General features: G+C 41.7%; 1 protein-coding gene across 2 annotated transcripts in view; it reads right to left on the bottom strand.

The window, feature by feature from the left end:
* Positions 1–693: 693 nt before the first annotated feature.
* Positions 694–16702, bottom strand: part of LYPD6 (LY6/PLAUR domain containing 6) — a 110657-nt gene continuing 94648 nt past the window's right edge. For both annotated transcript variants that reach the window (XM_004276819.3, XM_049712496.1), the window contains 2 exons: positions 5559–5689; positions 694–3662 (listed from right to left, as the gene is read on the bottom strand). In XM_004276819.3, coding sequence (XP_004276867.1) covers positions 3495–3662; positions 5559–5689 — 299 coding nt within the window. In that variant the 3' untranslated portion in view covers positions 694–3494. The remainder of the gene's footprint in view (positions 3663–5558; positions 5690–16702) is intronic.

Below are 16702 nucleotides of genomic sequence, written 5' to 3'. Positions count from 1 at the left end.
TTCATGTGGGCAGGACATTTTAACAAGCAGCAGCCACAGCACCCATCCATAGCCTAATAGAAAACCTCTAACTGTGGGGAAAACATGCATTTCCCTGGAAATGTCAACATAAAAAGTGTTGAAGAATAACCAGGAATCATAAATGAGCTGGAGTTTTTCAAGGTCATTTTCAATGTCTATCGTTTTACTAAGAAAAATGCAATAAATTTGCTGCATAGATGAAAATAACATTTATGCTTGTCAAATATTTGTTTCCTGTGGCAGAAGAAACCATCAAGGGAAAGTGTTTTCTATTGTATCAGCAATAACATAATTGATCCCAAGAATAGAATAAAATTTGAAAATAAATTGCTAATGGGATAGTACTTAAATATATAGATACACACACACACCCCTTTTTATATTTCCTGATTTAACAAAGAAAATGTTCTAGGGAAAGTGCAGATCTGATCAAAAGATCTGGTAATCTTTCCTTCTTTGATTTTCTGCAGCACTTACTGTCTGCATGAATCATTTGGCATGGGCGAATTGTCTTGTGTCTTTTCATGCATGTATTTCTTGTCTATACAATGAAAAGGTGAGCTCCTGGAAGGAAGTTCCCTTTGACACTAAACCCAATCAATGCCTTGTACATAACCGGGATGCCTTAATCACTGACTAGCATGTGCATTTGCAGGGAGGAGCCCCGTGAGATACACTTAAAACCTTTATTCATTGATTTACAAAATGTACAATATTTACAAAATTTAGGCATTAATCCCATATTGACATGAACGCTGTGGGGAGTCTAAAAATAAATAAATGGCACACAGGTTGATATACACATCGCGGCTCTTTGCACTTCAAGCTGTCACCAACCGTGGGATTTAATGGAAGGCTTAATGCGGTAGAAAAGTCAGATGGATGACTAGTCCTGGGCCTTCCACATGAATGGCCCTTCCTTGGCTCCTTGAGGCTGGGAATGGTGAGCAAACCACTTTCTTTGAAGAGAATGAAACACCAGCCATTCTGACAGGTACATGGGGTGCATGCAGCCACATCTGTGTGGAATTTACAGTGACCCCCCTGGGTGGCAGATGAGTCTGCACCATTGTGGATCTGGTCCCTACACACCACCAGGGAGGCTTTGGAGTGGTGCCTTCTCATTAAGAACCAAGATTTGGACTTTATCTCTTATTTTAATCACATGCAGTACTTGGAAGGTGTCAATGGAGAGTGACCCATGCACAAAAATGTATTTGTAGGTATATACATCAAGTTGTCATTGTCTTATGGCATCTTCAGATGGAAGATCAACCTGCCTCCTCTTTGACAGCAAAAGGAATGAATGAGAAAGCCATACCCACACCCCCCCCCCCACAAAGAGAAAACACTGGGGACACACACAAATGGCATCCTATAGAAGTAGGACTAGACAAACTCCACATGATAAAATGGACAAATTCCCATGATGTCAGGCCTGGAAGTCCTCCTAGGGATGGCAATTCCACCTTCCCTTCCTCTTCCATCCCACCTCATCCCATATAACCTAAACTGGAAGGAAAGGCTTCATGTTACTTCTTAGAGCCTCAGTACCTTCATCTGTAACGTGTAAATACTAGTAACGTTCCTTACAGGGTTCTTGCAGGGATTACATGACCCGACTCATGTAAAGTGCTTACTGTGGCGTCTGGCACATAAGAGGTGCTTAGTAAATGTCTTGCTTTCTCTCTCCCTCTACGTCCCCTGCCCCAGTTGTAAGCAACATATTGATAAACCTACCAAACTCTGAATTAAGGTTTTTTGATGCAATTTAGATGATTTTGTTTCAGAGTTTCTGCCGTCAGTTCACATTGGGTCCCTGAGGGGGGCTCATTTTATGAGCCTGAGACATTTTCCTCTGCAGGGCAGATGGACCCTGACAACACTGGCCTCCTGAGCAGCAACGACTCCACCGAAGTTCATGGAAATACACCCCCTAACCCTGCAGAGAAACTCATACCAGTGATGGTCACCACCCGAATACTTCTGGGACAATACCACTGAGAAAACCACGAGCAAAAACCTTGAGGCCAACACGTTACTCCTACTCACAACATAAATTAAGTTTTTTCAACACTGGTGCAAGTATTATAGATAACTTTCAACAAACATATATTACAAGCTCTACCACTGTTGAAAAATATGTATTCTAATTCGATCGTTTTGTTCAGAATAAAGAATCTTTTACAATATATTTTAGTCTCTAGTTATGCCATACAAAAATAAATATTGTATAAATGATTTATAAGGAAGAAGAAAAAATTGGAGGTGCCAAAAATATAGGAAGATGGTGAAAGTTTTACCATTTACTTCAAAAGCAATCATCTGCAAAAAATAAAAACATCTTACTGGGTCTCTTTACTAGTCTCACCATCACTCCAGTGGTCCACCTACTTCTCATCCTAAGATATTACATCTTCTTTTCTTATCAATCTTGAGACAACTTAATGCAGAGCCTTCTCCCTGAAGTCACTGGGGATCTGGAAGAGGGAGAACAAAGAAGGCTCTGGGGCAGTGTAAACTGCAGATGAAAGGTTTGGCAGAGACACTCACTGCGCCCTCACAACGAACTCGGATCAACCCCGCACATCTGCCTTTCGTTTTGAAATCCTCTCTCTGTCTCAATTAGCTATGCCTGAATAGAACCTCATGGCTGGAGGAAATAGCCCCATACTGCTGTCAGCCTCTTTGGATACCTATGGGTCCAGGTAGCATCCAGGATTTCATGGAGCACAGTTAGGTGCCAAATCAAGGCCAATCTCACCAATTATATGAAGGGATAAACAGTCACCTTAAGGGTGCTAGTTCCATTAAGTTGGGAAAAATCCTTCTCCAGCCACCTCTCCTCCCATACAAAAAAACTTTTATGATTGCCTTTTTTTTTTTATGTCCCATGAGTCCCGCCATTGGGAGAAGAGTACTGGGACAATTAAATTGGACAAACTGCTTACTAGTTTTCTAGGGACTTGGTCAGACTCTCCAAGGAAATAGTCCATTCATTTGGGAATCAAAGTTTTAAAACTCTAAAGCTATAAATGAATTCATGACTGGACCACTCAAACCAGGGGTCATTGACCTTTCTGCTGAAGAACACAGATCTACACGTGTCCATATAACATATGCCTAACATCTCAGAGGGCTGCAGGACCTCCTGTGGCTCGCGCATGTATTCCAAACTAAAAGCCCCAAATCTCAGTAAATGCAGAGCTATTTTTTGGAGGGGAAACAAAGGTTTATGGTATAGAACCCAGGGACTGTTTTGGGGGCAGGCTGCTTTGATGAGGTCTTGGACTTGAAATGACTACATTGGAGCAATGCTTGTTCCCCGTGGTAAGTGGAAGTGCTTGGCTGTGAAGACATCCGTGAGTGTTACGGTTTCACAAGTGTGACTACTGTCAGGCCAATGCCTCATGCATGACTATGGACCCTCCAGGTCCCCATGGATCGTTACGACACATGGTGCCTTTGAGCTGCTATAACGTGAGTCCCAACCACACCCACAAGCAGGACACTATCACGGACATGCAGCCTCGGTGCCCATATGTCTGATTTATGGGTGACGTCGTGGTAAATGTGGCATCACTTTCATTTCGGGGGAGCGGCAAGTTACAGATATTTCCTTCACAACAAGAAGTGCAGACCTGAAAGAAAGGAAGAGAAAAAGAAGGGTGATGAGAAGCTGGCAGGTCTGGGAGGGGGCCAGAGATTTTTGAAGGAATTGTCTCCCTCACAGCAAAACTCAAATGAGAGTTACCTGGTTTACAAAGGAGACACCAACCCTGCATTTAAGGGGGTGGGATGAAATTTCACCTGGTTTATCACAATAAACCCCTGTCCCCCAGACTAAATTCTAGGAATGTGCATTCTGTTTTTGACATCCTACCATGTGGTTATTACACAGTTTTACAGTCTTCCTAGGTCTCAGCTCTTCCATCTATGAAATGGGAATTGTAATACTTACCTTTCTCAGAGACACTCTCATGGTAAACGTTCATTTGCCAAGTTTTCACAGTGAAAGTGAAGTGGCTACAACGCAGTGAATTTAAACTTAAGTATTTACTTTCATTAGAATTGTCTGCATAATTAGCTCCATTCCAGTGGGTGAGTTAAAGTTTGAAGGGTTTTCATTTACGCAATTACACCTGCTTTATAATGCTTTCCTCACGCATCATAAGAAAAAAATAAACCCCAAAGGGTTATAGACAGAAATTATTTTAGGCCTTGGCTACACAACGTACAGTAGCTTCAGCTTCAACTGGGAATTTATTAGAAATGCAGAATCTCAAAACTTGCACCAAATTGAGGCATTTAGAATGTGCGTTTGAACAAGATCCCCAAGTGATTCATAGGCACAGTAATGTTCTAAAAACTCTATGATGCTTAATATCCTATACAGTCATCCTGCAGAGGTCTGAGTCTGGTCACAGTTGACATGGACTAAGACGACATTATAATGTTGAGGAGAGAAACTAGAGGTCAGAAGTGACTCTGGATTCTGTCTCTGTTACTAGCTGTATCGCCTGAGCCCATGACATCACTTCTCTGATCTATAGCTTCCACTTTGCTAAAGTAGCCACTATAACCTGAGAGCCAAGCTTAGCTGGGGGAGGGGGTAGGTCAAGTAAAACCCTTGGGATTACCTTTCATATTTCACTTATTATGTATGACAATTATTTCTCAGTAAAACTGAAAAAAATTAATTCTTTGTGTTTTCGACAAGTTACTTGAAAATTGGGTGTCTTCTTAAGAGAAAGAAGCCCCTACTAACAGTAAGAGTGGGAGTTGCCCCCAACCACCAGGAAGGCAGCCTGATGGGGAGAAGTGGGCAGCCTCCAAAAAAAGGTCAAGGGCTGATATACAAGATCACAGGTGCAGCCAGCTCGGAACGACGGGCGAGAGAGGCAGGAGCATCCCCCACTCCAACCATGAGTCAGGCTGCCTTTCTCTGAGTCTCTATATTCTCCTTCTCCATAGAAGGCAAGGCTGCCTTCTAAGTTTGTTTTACACTGAGTGCTTCTGACCAGGCACCAGAGGGAGGCATCCCACAAGGAGATGGTCCTCTTGTCACCTGCTCAAATGACTCAGGAGCCAATGGATACCCTCCCCAAATCAGCATCCCAATAGAGATATGAACCCCGCTTTACAGAAAGTTATCAAAGCTAAATTGCCTTGGCCATCTTCAGCTGACTGAACTGTTAGTACATCTGCAATGCTCTACCATGAGGGCATAACTGGCCCCTTGCTCCTGTCCCTTTTGGTAACTTTATTACTTTCTTCTGAGTGAAGAAAGGGCTTACAGTAATTCCAATACCCTCTTGGTCTTGTGTTTACATAATTTATACCAGTTGTCCTGTGCCCTAGTATAAATTTTTATTCCTTTAGCGCCAACAGGAAAGGGAGCATCTTGTCATAACGGTATAAAGACAGTCAAAAGCCAGCCTACGTCAGGGAGTAAGGATTGGCTCGTGAACCCTGGTGGGCATCTGGAGAGGAGGAAGCCTGACTATGCTGTCCTGTCACTTGCTTTGTTGCCAGACCTTGTGGCCTTCATGCTCGGAGTCTCTGCAGCCCGTGGACAAGCAGTCTTCCAGCGGAACGCAGCGCTTGGTGACAGAGATGCTGTTTCCTGTGACTTCCATGGTGTGCTGAGTGTAGCAGTATCTAGTCTCTGTCAACAGAGAAAATTTGTTTTAATTGAGACGAGAAATGTTAGCCCAATCTGCTTGAAAGGGAAACAGGTGTGTCGACACTAGGATCTAACAGCATCTGGAACATATACTGTGTTAAGTTGATATCTGGTCCCAAAGATCTCCTTGGAGAGATCCACTTCACCGTGGTAGAAAGGAGGCCTTCTGAAGAATACTGGTCTCTCTGCCCATAAATCTCCATAAACCAAGACCCAGTGGTATTAGTCTTTGCCTTCCAACAAATTTTGCCACTGTGTTGATTTTTATTTTTAGGGGAGGAGAGGTTTGGAGCGATGATTGAGGATGTGAGAGTCATAGTAATTTTCAGGAAGACGAAGGGGTGAAAACATTCAAAGAACACAAGGTTAAAAGAAAAAAAGTAAGGCAGGTAACAAAGATCTTCAAATTGAGAAAAGACTATAGGGGATACTGGTGTGTGTGTGTGTGTGTGTGTGTCCAAGTGTGTGTGTGTGCTCACACACACGACTGGGAAACAGCTATTTCCAAGTAAGACAGAATGATTAAAAATAGATTCATTGTATCTGGAGAAAATGACTTTATCCAAAAGAGAACTTCTTGCCTATGAGCATAGCTGGATCCTACAATTCATGACAGGAGAAAACTAACCCAACAAGAAAGGTATTCCCGATTGAGGAGTCTCACCATCTCTCCCCAGCGTGATTTCAGTATCTTTCCAAAAAGGCAGACGAAGACCATGAAGTGAGTTTCTAGAGTCCCTCTAAGCTTAGGAGTCTGAAAACTTGAGATTTCTTCCAAGATTCTATGGAGAATTTCTTAACTTGCAATTTAAAGAAAAATGGTTTTGTCAGTGTAATTCTTTAAGGCCTCCAGGTGGTATCAGCTTTCTAAGTCTGGGATTTAGGAGAAAGTTCCTGCTCCACTTTTAGATTGAAAACAAAAAAAAGAATAATTCTTTTTTTTTTTTTGCGGTACGCGGGCCTCTCACTGTTGTGGCCTCTCCCGTTGCGGAGCACAGGCTCTGGACACACAGGCCCAGCAGCCATGGCTCACAGGCCCAGCCGCTCCATGGCATGTGGGATCTTCCCGGACCGGGGCATGAACCCGTGTCCCCTGCCTCGGCAGGCGGACTCTCAACCACTGCGCCACCAGGGAAGCCCAAAAAGAATAATTCTTAAGAAATGTCATTGAGGTGTTTTTCATCCATATCTTGGGCTGAACTTTTCATGCTTTATACATTTTGGATATTTCGTGGCTAATATGGAATTATGACCTTCTATGATATTATTTATTAGGCAATAAAAATTCCCCTCACCAAAGTACTAACATCAAGAGAAGAAAGCTCAGGGATTTTCGGCCCTGAGAATGAGCTAATACAGACCACACAGACACATCTTGGGAGTCATGAAAATCAGGGGTTTTAATATTCTTCCTAGACATCCCCACCTGACAGAACCTGAGTGGCCTGAGTCTCGCTAAGGGCGAAGACTTGCCCAACATTGGTATGTGTACCTGAACTGAGTCTGTGTCAATGCCCTCCCCTAAACGCTGTCTCCACACTGCCCCCCGACCAGAATTTCATCACTTGGGATCAGGTGAGGGCAGTTCCTAGCTTGCTTAAGATCCTGGGGGCTCTTTGGAGTGGGGTAAAAGTAAGGTCACCCTATGAGCTCACAAGAAAACCTGAAAGTTTTGCACCTGGCAATGATTCTCCCAAGGCTCGAAAATATTTCAAAATTGGAGTGGTTGTTTTTCTGATGAAGAGGAGATGGCATGATTTATTTATTTATTTTTTAAGACTTTAGCGGGGTTTAACAACTGGAGGCCAGTGCCCTGAGAGCTTTACCACATCTTTCAGAGAGGACTGGTTTACTTCTTTAGTATCAGACTTGGATGTTAATGGCCATGCTAGGGACGCCTTTCTTAGCCCCACTCCCACTTCAGACATTCAAGAAAGCCACGTTCTTATCTCCTGTCTCCTCTTCCCGCAGCTGGAGCAGCTGCCAGAGGTTTTATTGCTCCGAGTGTAAATCTGAGCAGATAAGATCATACATTTATGGAATAAGTAAATCATTCCATGGTTTCAGTTTTGGAAATTAGGTTTGTCCCTCAAGTATTGAATTATCTTGTTTTAAGGATAAGCCTTAAAATAACAATTGGTGAACATGATAGAACCATTTTTTGTTCATACTTTTATGTCCATAACAAACGCTCTTTTAATTTACGAACTGGAAGCTTATTCCATTATGTGAAAGTAGAAACAATTGATGAACCTGTTTTTGTTTTTTTCAAGATGATATGCAAAAGCCCAATACCTAGTAAGCCAATTCTTGCCATTCCGGGGCAAAAATGGTGATCAGTGATGAGACTGGATAAGAATTTTTTCTTACACTTCACCAAGTCCAATCCATAGAGCAAAGATATATTGAGAGTACCCCATTACTTGCAGCAGTAAAGACCTCAGATCTGAAGCAGCAATCACTTGAAAATATCCATTCTTACCTCGCAAAACCCCGAGGTGAGTTGTGAAATGTTAACGTGGAAAAGGGTTCTGTGGTTCAATAAGTTTTGGAAATGCTCAAGGTTGAGCAGCTTTCTTTAGTGGATAACTTACGAAAGCCTTGAATTTGTATTGTGATCTCCAAGGCGGGGTGAGAGGACGGGGCAAGCAGGCAGAATTTCCCAAGCAGAACTAGGTGGACCACATGTGGCTTATCACTGGTGGTAGGATTGATAAAAACTGAGTTTCAGCCCCAGAGCCCTGCTTGCCATGCATTTTGAATAATCCTTGAGTTAGTAATGAGGTTATATGAGAATCAAGCCTGCTGATAACTTCACACTAAAAGGATTTCAAAGACTTTTATCTGAAAGATAAAAGATGGATTTGAATTTCTACCAGTTTACTTTCAGCCTCTATATCTCATATTCCACAACTGCATGGAATTCCCAGAGGCTGTGAAACAAAAGTCTTTTACTGTGAGACTCACTGGCATTCAACTAGAATCAGAACTGGGTAAGAAAGCTTAATCAACTATTGGAGAATACAATTTTTATGAAATTCATACACATACACACACACAGAGTTTCTTGCAGATAGCATATAGTTGGGTCATGTGTTTTAGTATTCTGCCAATCCATTCCTTTTACTTTTACATTTAATGTAATTATTTACATGTAGCACTTAATTCTGCCATTTTAATTTTAATTTTCTGTTTGTTCTATTTTGGGTTGTTTGTTTTTTGTCTATTTTCTTTTTCCGGCATTCCTGTGGGCTACTTGAACATTTTCTAGAATTCCATTTTGAGTTATCTATAGGGTTTTGGGGTGTATCTCTTTGTATAGTTTTTCTTTTGTGTGTGTTTTTTCATGGTTGCTCAGGTATTAAATTATATGCATAACTTATCATAGTCTGCTGACATCATTTTATCAGTTCGAGTGAAGTATAGCAATCTCACCTCTGTTCATGTCTTATTACCTTCTCTTGTTTGTAATATAATTGTCTTCAGCAATCCCCTACATACATTTAGAACCACATTAGCATTACAATTTTTGCTTCAACCATCAAACATAATTTAGAAAACTCAAGAGAAAACAGACAATCGTATTGTCAAAGACATATTTTTGCTTACCATGTTTTTTCTTCCTTTCTGCTGCTCCAAGTTTCCTTCTTTCATCATTTCCTTTCTGTGTCTGTCTTTGTGTAGATTTCTTTAGTTTTATCCTCTTTGGGGTTCACCCACCTTCTTGAATCTGCAGGATTTCATCTTTTACCAAATTTAGAAGGTTTCATCCATAAGTTCTTTGAGTACTTTTTTCAGCTCTGCACTTTTTCTGTTCTTCTGAGACTCCAGTGACACAGTGTTAAATCTTTTGTTATACTCCCACAGATCGCTGAGGCTCTGTTTTTGTTTTTGTTTAAATTTTTTAATCTATTTTCTCTCTGGTGTTCAGAAGTGGTAATTTCTATTGTTCTACCTTCCAGTTCACTGATTCTTTCCTCTCTCTTCCACTCTACTGTTGAACCCATCCACTCAGTGTTAACTTCAGTTACAGTATTTACAGTTCTGAACTTTCCATCTGGTTCTTCTTTATATTTTCTATTTCCTTGCTTAGACTTTATTTCTCATTTGTTTCAAGTTTGTTTATAATTATTCATTGAAACATTTTTATTATGGTTGTTTTAAAAATTTGTTAGGTAATTCTAACATCTTTGTAGTTATCTCGTTGGTATCTATTAATTGTAATTTTTCATTCTGTTTGAGATCTTCCTGGTACAACAAGTGATTTTTTTATTGAAACCTGGACATTTTGGTATTATGTTATGACATTCTGGATCTTTTTTTTTTTTAACACCTTTATTGGAGTATAATTGCTTTACATTGTTGTGTTAGTTTCTGCTGTATAACAAAGTGAATCAGCTATATATATACTTATATCCCCATATCCCCTCCCTCTTGTGACTCCCTCCTACCCTCCCTATCCCACCCCTCTCGTTGGTCACAGAGCACCAAGCTGATCTCCCTGTGCTATGAGGCTGCTTCCCACTAGCTACCTATTTTACATTTGGTAGTGTATATACGTCCATGCCACTCTCTCACTTCATCCCAGCTTACCTTTCCCCTTCCCCATGTTCTCAAGTCCACTCTCTATGTCTGTGTTTTCATTCCTGTCCTGCCTCTAGGTTCTTCAGAACCTTTTTTTTTTTTTAGATTCCATGTATATGTGTTAGCATACGGTATTTGTTTTTCTATTTCTGACTTACTTCACTTTGTATAACAGTCTCTAGGTCCATCCACCTCACTACAAATAACTCAATTTCGTTTCTTTTTATGGCTGAGTAATATTCCATTGTATATATGTGCCACATCTTCTTCATCCATTCATCTGTCGATGGACACTTAGGTTGCTTCCATGTCCTGGCTATTGTAAACAGAGCTGCAATGAACATTGTGGTACATGACTCATTTTGAATTATGTTTTTCTCAGGGTATATGCCCAGTAGTGGGATTGCTGGGTCATATGGTAGCTCTATTTTTAGTATTTTAAGGAACCTCCAAACTGTTCTCCATAGTGGCTGTATCAATTTACATTCCCACCAACAGTGCAAGAGGGCTCCCTTTTCTCCACACCCTCTATAGCATTTATCATTTGTAGACCTTTTGATGATGGTCATTTTGACCCTTGTGGGGTGATACCTCATTGTAGTTTTGATTTGCATTTCTCTAATGATTAGTGATGTTGAGCATCCTTTCATGTGTTTGTTGGCAATCTGTATATCTTCTTTGGAGAAATGTCTATTTAGGTCTTCTGCCCATTTTTGGATTGGGTTGTGTTTTTTTGGATATTGAGCTGCATGAGCTGCTTGTATTATTTGGAGATTAATCCTTTGTCAGTTGCTTCGTTTGCAAATATTTTCTCCCATTCTGAGGGTTGTCTTTTCGTCTTGTTTAGGTTTCCTTTGCTGTGCAAAAGCTGTTAAGTTTCATTAGGTCCCATTTGTTTATTTTTGTTTTTATTTCCATTTCTCTAGGAGGTGGGTCAAAAAGGATCTTGCTGTGATTTATGTCATAGAGTATTCTGCCTATGTTTTCCTCTAAGAGTTTTATAGTGTCTGAGCTTACATTTAGGTCTTTAATCCATATTAAGTTTATTTTTGTGTACGGTGTTAGGGAGTGTTCTAATTTCATTTTTTTATATGTAGCTGTCCAGTTTTCCCAGCACCACTTATTGAAGAGGCTGTCTTTTCTCCATTGTATATTCTTGCCTCCTTTTGTCAAAGATAGGGGACCATATTTGCATGGGTTTATCTCTGGGCTTTCTATCCTGTTCCATTTACCTATATATCTATTTTTGTGCCAGTACCATACTGTCTTGATTAATGTAGCTTTGTCATATAGTCTGAAGTCAGGGAGTCTGATTCCTCCAGCTTTGTTTTTCTTTTTCAAGATTGCTTTGGCTATTCGGGGTCTTTTGTGTTTCCATACAAATTGTGAAATTTTTTTGTTCTAGTTCTGTGAAAAATGCCATTGGTAGTTTGATAGGGATTGCACTGAATCTGTAGATTGCTTTGGGTAGTATAGTCATCTGGATCTTATTTAAACCTTCTGTTTTAGCTAATGTCCTCTGATACAGTCCCAGTAGGGGAAGGGGGGCTGCTGCCTCATTACTGCTAGGTAGCAGTCAAGTCCAGGTTCCCTACTCTGTCTCCTTTCACAGCTGAGAGGGCTCTCCTAATTATTTCTCGATGGAAGTGGGATTTCCAGCTCCTCACTAGGCCTCCTATGATACCTTGCTGGCTGAGAGTGGTAGGAGTGCCTTGTTAATGATCCCCACATGGCCTCAACTGATGCCACTCTACTGATGTGTGTGTGTGGCCTCATTACCACTGGGCACTAGTGGAGTCCTGACTCTTCACTAGGCCTCCTCTGACACAACCCCAACAGGGAGGGGGATAACAATGTCATTATTGCTGGATGAGGACAGAAGTCCAGGCCCCAGACCTGGTCTCTACTGACACTATGGGGGAGGCCTCATTACCACCTAGGGGGGATAAAAGTCTCTCCTATTCACTTTTTTCTGACAGCATCTCAGAAGAGGATGGTGTGTCTCATCACAGCCTGTTGAGTGTGGAAGTGTAAGACTTTGTTAGCTTGCGGGGAGGGACCTATAATTTTTTTTTCTGTGGTATTTGGCTGGAGTAGAGTGATTATTGTCTAGAAGATTTCTGTCTTTCTGGGCTACCCACTTCTTGGTCCTTCGGCTACGGAGGACTAACTTTCGTTGGAATTTATTTTTTTGGTACTTGTGGCATTTCCAGGTTGCCAGCTTCTTCATCTCCAAGTCTGGAAAATATGGGACAAAAAGAAAACCCAGAGAACTCACCTCCTTGGGTCTTGAGGTCCTTTGCTAGTCTGCTTTTTTCTCTCCATCTTTCAGAGTCTTTTTTTTTTTCCATATATATAATATTTAGGAATTTAGTTGTACTTAGAAGGAAGAATAGAAAAATCCATCTGCTCTGTCTTTCCAAAAATCCTCAGCACTTCTGACACTTTGAGCTAGCTAGTTCTGTTTTGGGGGACTGACCTGTACAATGTAGGATATTTAGCAGGATCTATGGCCTCTTCTCACTAGATGCCAGTAGCAGCCCCAACTGTGGCAACCAAAAATGTTTCCATATATTAGTAAATGTCCCCTGAGGGGCAAAATCACTCCCAGTTAAGATGTACTGTTCAAGATTATAATCTTCTTGAGAATAAAGTCCAGTCTTGTTCATGTCTGCATTTCCCTACCAAACCTCCTCCCCAAATACAGCACAGGACCTTGCACAATATAGCAGGTGCTTAATGTATTAAGAATAGAGATGGATGGGTGGGAAGAATACATGTACCTGACTTCTACAACTCAAGATTGAACCAAATCAAAACATTTTAACTTAGTTCTATGATATCTATAACACCTCTTCCATTTCTGTAGTTTGAGTGATCTCTTCAAATTTGAAAGTGAAATAATATTATATTTCAATCAGTTGTGCAACTTTCACACAGTATAACTGCTTTGGAAAATTATTTGCCAGGATCTACTAAATCTAAACCTGTGCATATTCTAGGAATCAGCAATTCCACCCTTACATATATAGCCAACAAAAGTGATAAGTACTAGAATGTTCATAGAATAATTCTCTATACAAAAAAAAAAACCCTTGGAAACTATAAAAATGCCCAATGGTAGAATAAATAAATAAGTTATGGCATATACTCACACAGCAATGAGAATGAATGGCCTAGAAGTAGATTTAACAAAATGGACAAATCTCCCATAATACTGAGTGACTAGTAGTTCCTAGCTTTTTCTTTTCTTTCCCAAGTAAGAAATTTCTCAAGGCAGAAATTAAAAATAAATACTTATCAACCAGATTGACTCATAATTGCTCCCCTTTACCCTGCAGTCAGCATCTCTTGAAGAAACCACCAAACAGATACTTCTCTCTTTTTTAAAAACACCATCCACAGCTCTTAAGGACAGGTGACAGGCTCACTTGAGGAATCTCTCTTTTAAAGCATATCACTGAAACTCAGAAAGCAATGTTTTTATTTCCAGACAAAGGCCAAGGAGGTGGCTGGAAAAGGATGCAAAGCTAGTGAGGATAGACAGGACTTTATGGTGGACAGTAGTTAAAATCAAAGCAACAGGCAAAAGCATCAAATGGATGCTTCCTATCTGAGGCAACTGTGTTAGCAGAAAATACTTAGTCAAAAACACTGAATTCGGGCTTCCCTGGTGGCGCAGTGGTTGAGGGTCCGCCTGCCGATGTAGGGGACACGGGTTCGTACCCCAGTCCGGGAGGATCCCACATGCTGCAGAGCGGCTGGGCCCGTGGGCCATGGCTGCTGAGCCTGCGCGTCCGGAGCCTGTGCTCCGCAACGGGAGAGGCCACAACAGTGAGAGGCCCGCGTACCGCAAAAAAAAAAAACAAAAAACACTGAATTAGAGTAGGTCAGATGCTCTCAAGGTACAAACAAAATCTTGCTTAGGCTGACAGAAGAACTTTTGTTTAAAAAGTTGCTGGAAAAATTCTAACTGAAGAGTGATTCTGAGAATTCCAATGCCACTTGAGAAGAACCAAGAAATGGTAGGATAAAATGAAAATAGCAACAAAAATCTTATGAAAGCATAGGTGAGCTACCAAGGCAGACAGGATTTGAAGAACAAGATACCAGCAAATCCAGCAACACGGTAAGCTGAGCCCAACACCCTGTACCTGTTCTGCCCTCGAGGCACTTGCTGATCAGAAGTTGCACACATGAAGAGGCTGAGAAGACAGGCAGAAAGCCCTGCTGAGGGGCCGAGAAGCTAAGCAGAACCTTTGTCGGTCTAGCGGGAATTGGGAGTCACAAACAGGAAGGCAGAGTGAGCAGGGAAGCCAGGAGACAAGGGAAGTGTGGAAGAGGAGGGGAGCTGACCGGCTAGGTATAGAATTCTACGTTGGCAGTTATATGCGTTCAGTGCTTTAAAAGCGTCGTTCCACCTACTTCTAGCTTTTATTGCTTCTGTCCATACTACGTGTTGGCAAGCTTGTGCAGCAACCAGCACTCTCAGGCACTGCTGGGGAGACTGCAAGTTGGTAGAGCAACTCTGGAAACTGTTAGGCAAAATCCAGTAAAGAGGGCTTCCCTGGTGGCGCAGTGGTTGAGAGTCCACCTGCCGATGCAGGGGACACGGGTTCGTGTCCCGGTCCGGGAAGATCCCACATGTCGTGGAGCGGCTGGGCCCGTGAGCCATGGCTGCTGAGCCTGCGCGTCCGGAGCCTGTGCTCCACAACGGGAGGGGCCACAACAGTGAGAGGCCCGCGTATCACACACACACACACAAAATCCAGTAAAGGCAAAGCATGAGTACCGCCTATCCGGGGTGTGGGACCTGGGATAGACCTGGCAGAAATGCATATATCCCCGCACCAAAAGACATGTACAAGACTGCTGTGCATGGAAGCAATCCAAATGCCTATCAACAGAATGGATGGATTTTGGTATATTCATAAAATGATCTGCTGTACTTCTGGGAGAAAGAATGACTTTGCGACTCAAAAAAACACTGATGAATTTGACATATAGAATGTGGGAAAGAAAGGAGGACATTCTGTGTGGTTCCATTTATAGAAATCTGCATGGCAGTCACAGTTGCATTACCTTTGGGAGGTGGGGTGTAAAGCCTGGTGGACCCCGGTGGCCTTCTGGGGTTCTACGACTTAACATGAGTGGCAGATACACTGCATGTTCCGGCTGGGGAAATTCAACAAGCTGTGCACTTATGATCTGTGGACTTTCCAGAATGCATGTTAAATTTTAATTAAAAATTTTTTGCTTTATAAAAAAGGAGGAAGTCTAAGATTTCCATTTAGCAATATGACAAGATAGGTCGCTTGAACACTACCTCATTACACAGCAGGCAGAAGTGTTGGATAATGTATAACCAATACCTTTTGTAAACGTACAAATGAACTCTCCAGAAAGTAAGGGAAATCCCAGGGGCCAACACTGAGGAAGGTACTGACTTCTTTACCCTGGTGGGAGAGGGGAAGGTTAATAGATAAACGATAAGAAGATGCAAGGCCTTGGGTCCTCATGGGGTGTAGAGACCCCTGTATAATGGCAGAAACCCTGAAGGGCTATATCCTATGTGTAACATTGCCTAAAAGAGAAAAAAATCCACCCTTAAGTAAAGTCAATGAAAACGCTGTCTGTCTCAGCCTGGGCTTGGGCTGAAAATAGTCGACATAAAGAAGTCTTTCCTGAAAGTCTGTAACCGCGGGGCTTGTCTTCAGTTGAACTGGGGATTACACATATATTCCCTGCTTATACCACATAACAAATATAGAAAGAGCCACCAAGGGACATGGTCAGATTTTTCTTTACTTTCACAGAAAAACAGTGAACAGCATAGAAGCTGGAACTAAAAGGATACGCGTCCCTCTATCTCAAGATTTCTCTTGGTCTGACTTTATACCAGCAATAATTTCCAGTGAAGATTCTGCCTTTGAGGGAGGCATCTGCACTTCATAATTAAGCAGGAACATAAAATCCTTAGCGGCTTAGGTATCCTCCACAGAACAAGCCTTTTAAAAAACTGCACGTTTTTGACTTGACATTTAATTCTACAGACTCTTAATAAACACTTAGACAGTCCCTGTCTCAAGGAGCTTTTAATCACTCAGCACAGAGAAAAGTCACAGGCAAAAACCATGTGGACCTGAACACGGGACATTCAACTCTCATTTGCCTTCACCAATTCCTTCAACTGGTCCCTCACAGAATATGATTTCAAGATCCTTTACCATTCTGGTTCACAGCGGCAAGAAAATTGCATTGATTTATAATGAGCAGTTGATGAAATTAAGTTTATCGCAAAGGATAAGGGGGCCGAAGACTAAATGGAAGTTGAGGAGGTGAACAACGGCAGTCCATTATTGGGGGGCATCTTAAATTCTCACTTCCGGGAGGGAGTACGGTCCCATGAAT

Source organism: Orcinus orca, chromosome 7, assembly GCF_937001465.1.
Source record: "Orcinus orca chromosome 7, mOrcOrc1.1, whole genome shotgun sequence".
In the NCBI taxonomy this organism is placed as follows: Eukaryota; Metazoa; Chordata; class Mammalia; order Artiodactyla; family Delphinidae; genus Orcinus; species Orcinus orca.
Note: the sequence above shows the minus strand (reverse complement) of the source record. Positions and strands in the feature narration are given on the sequence as shown.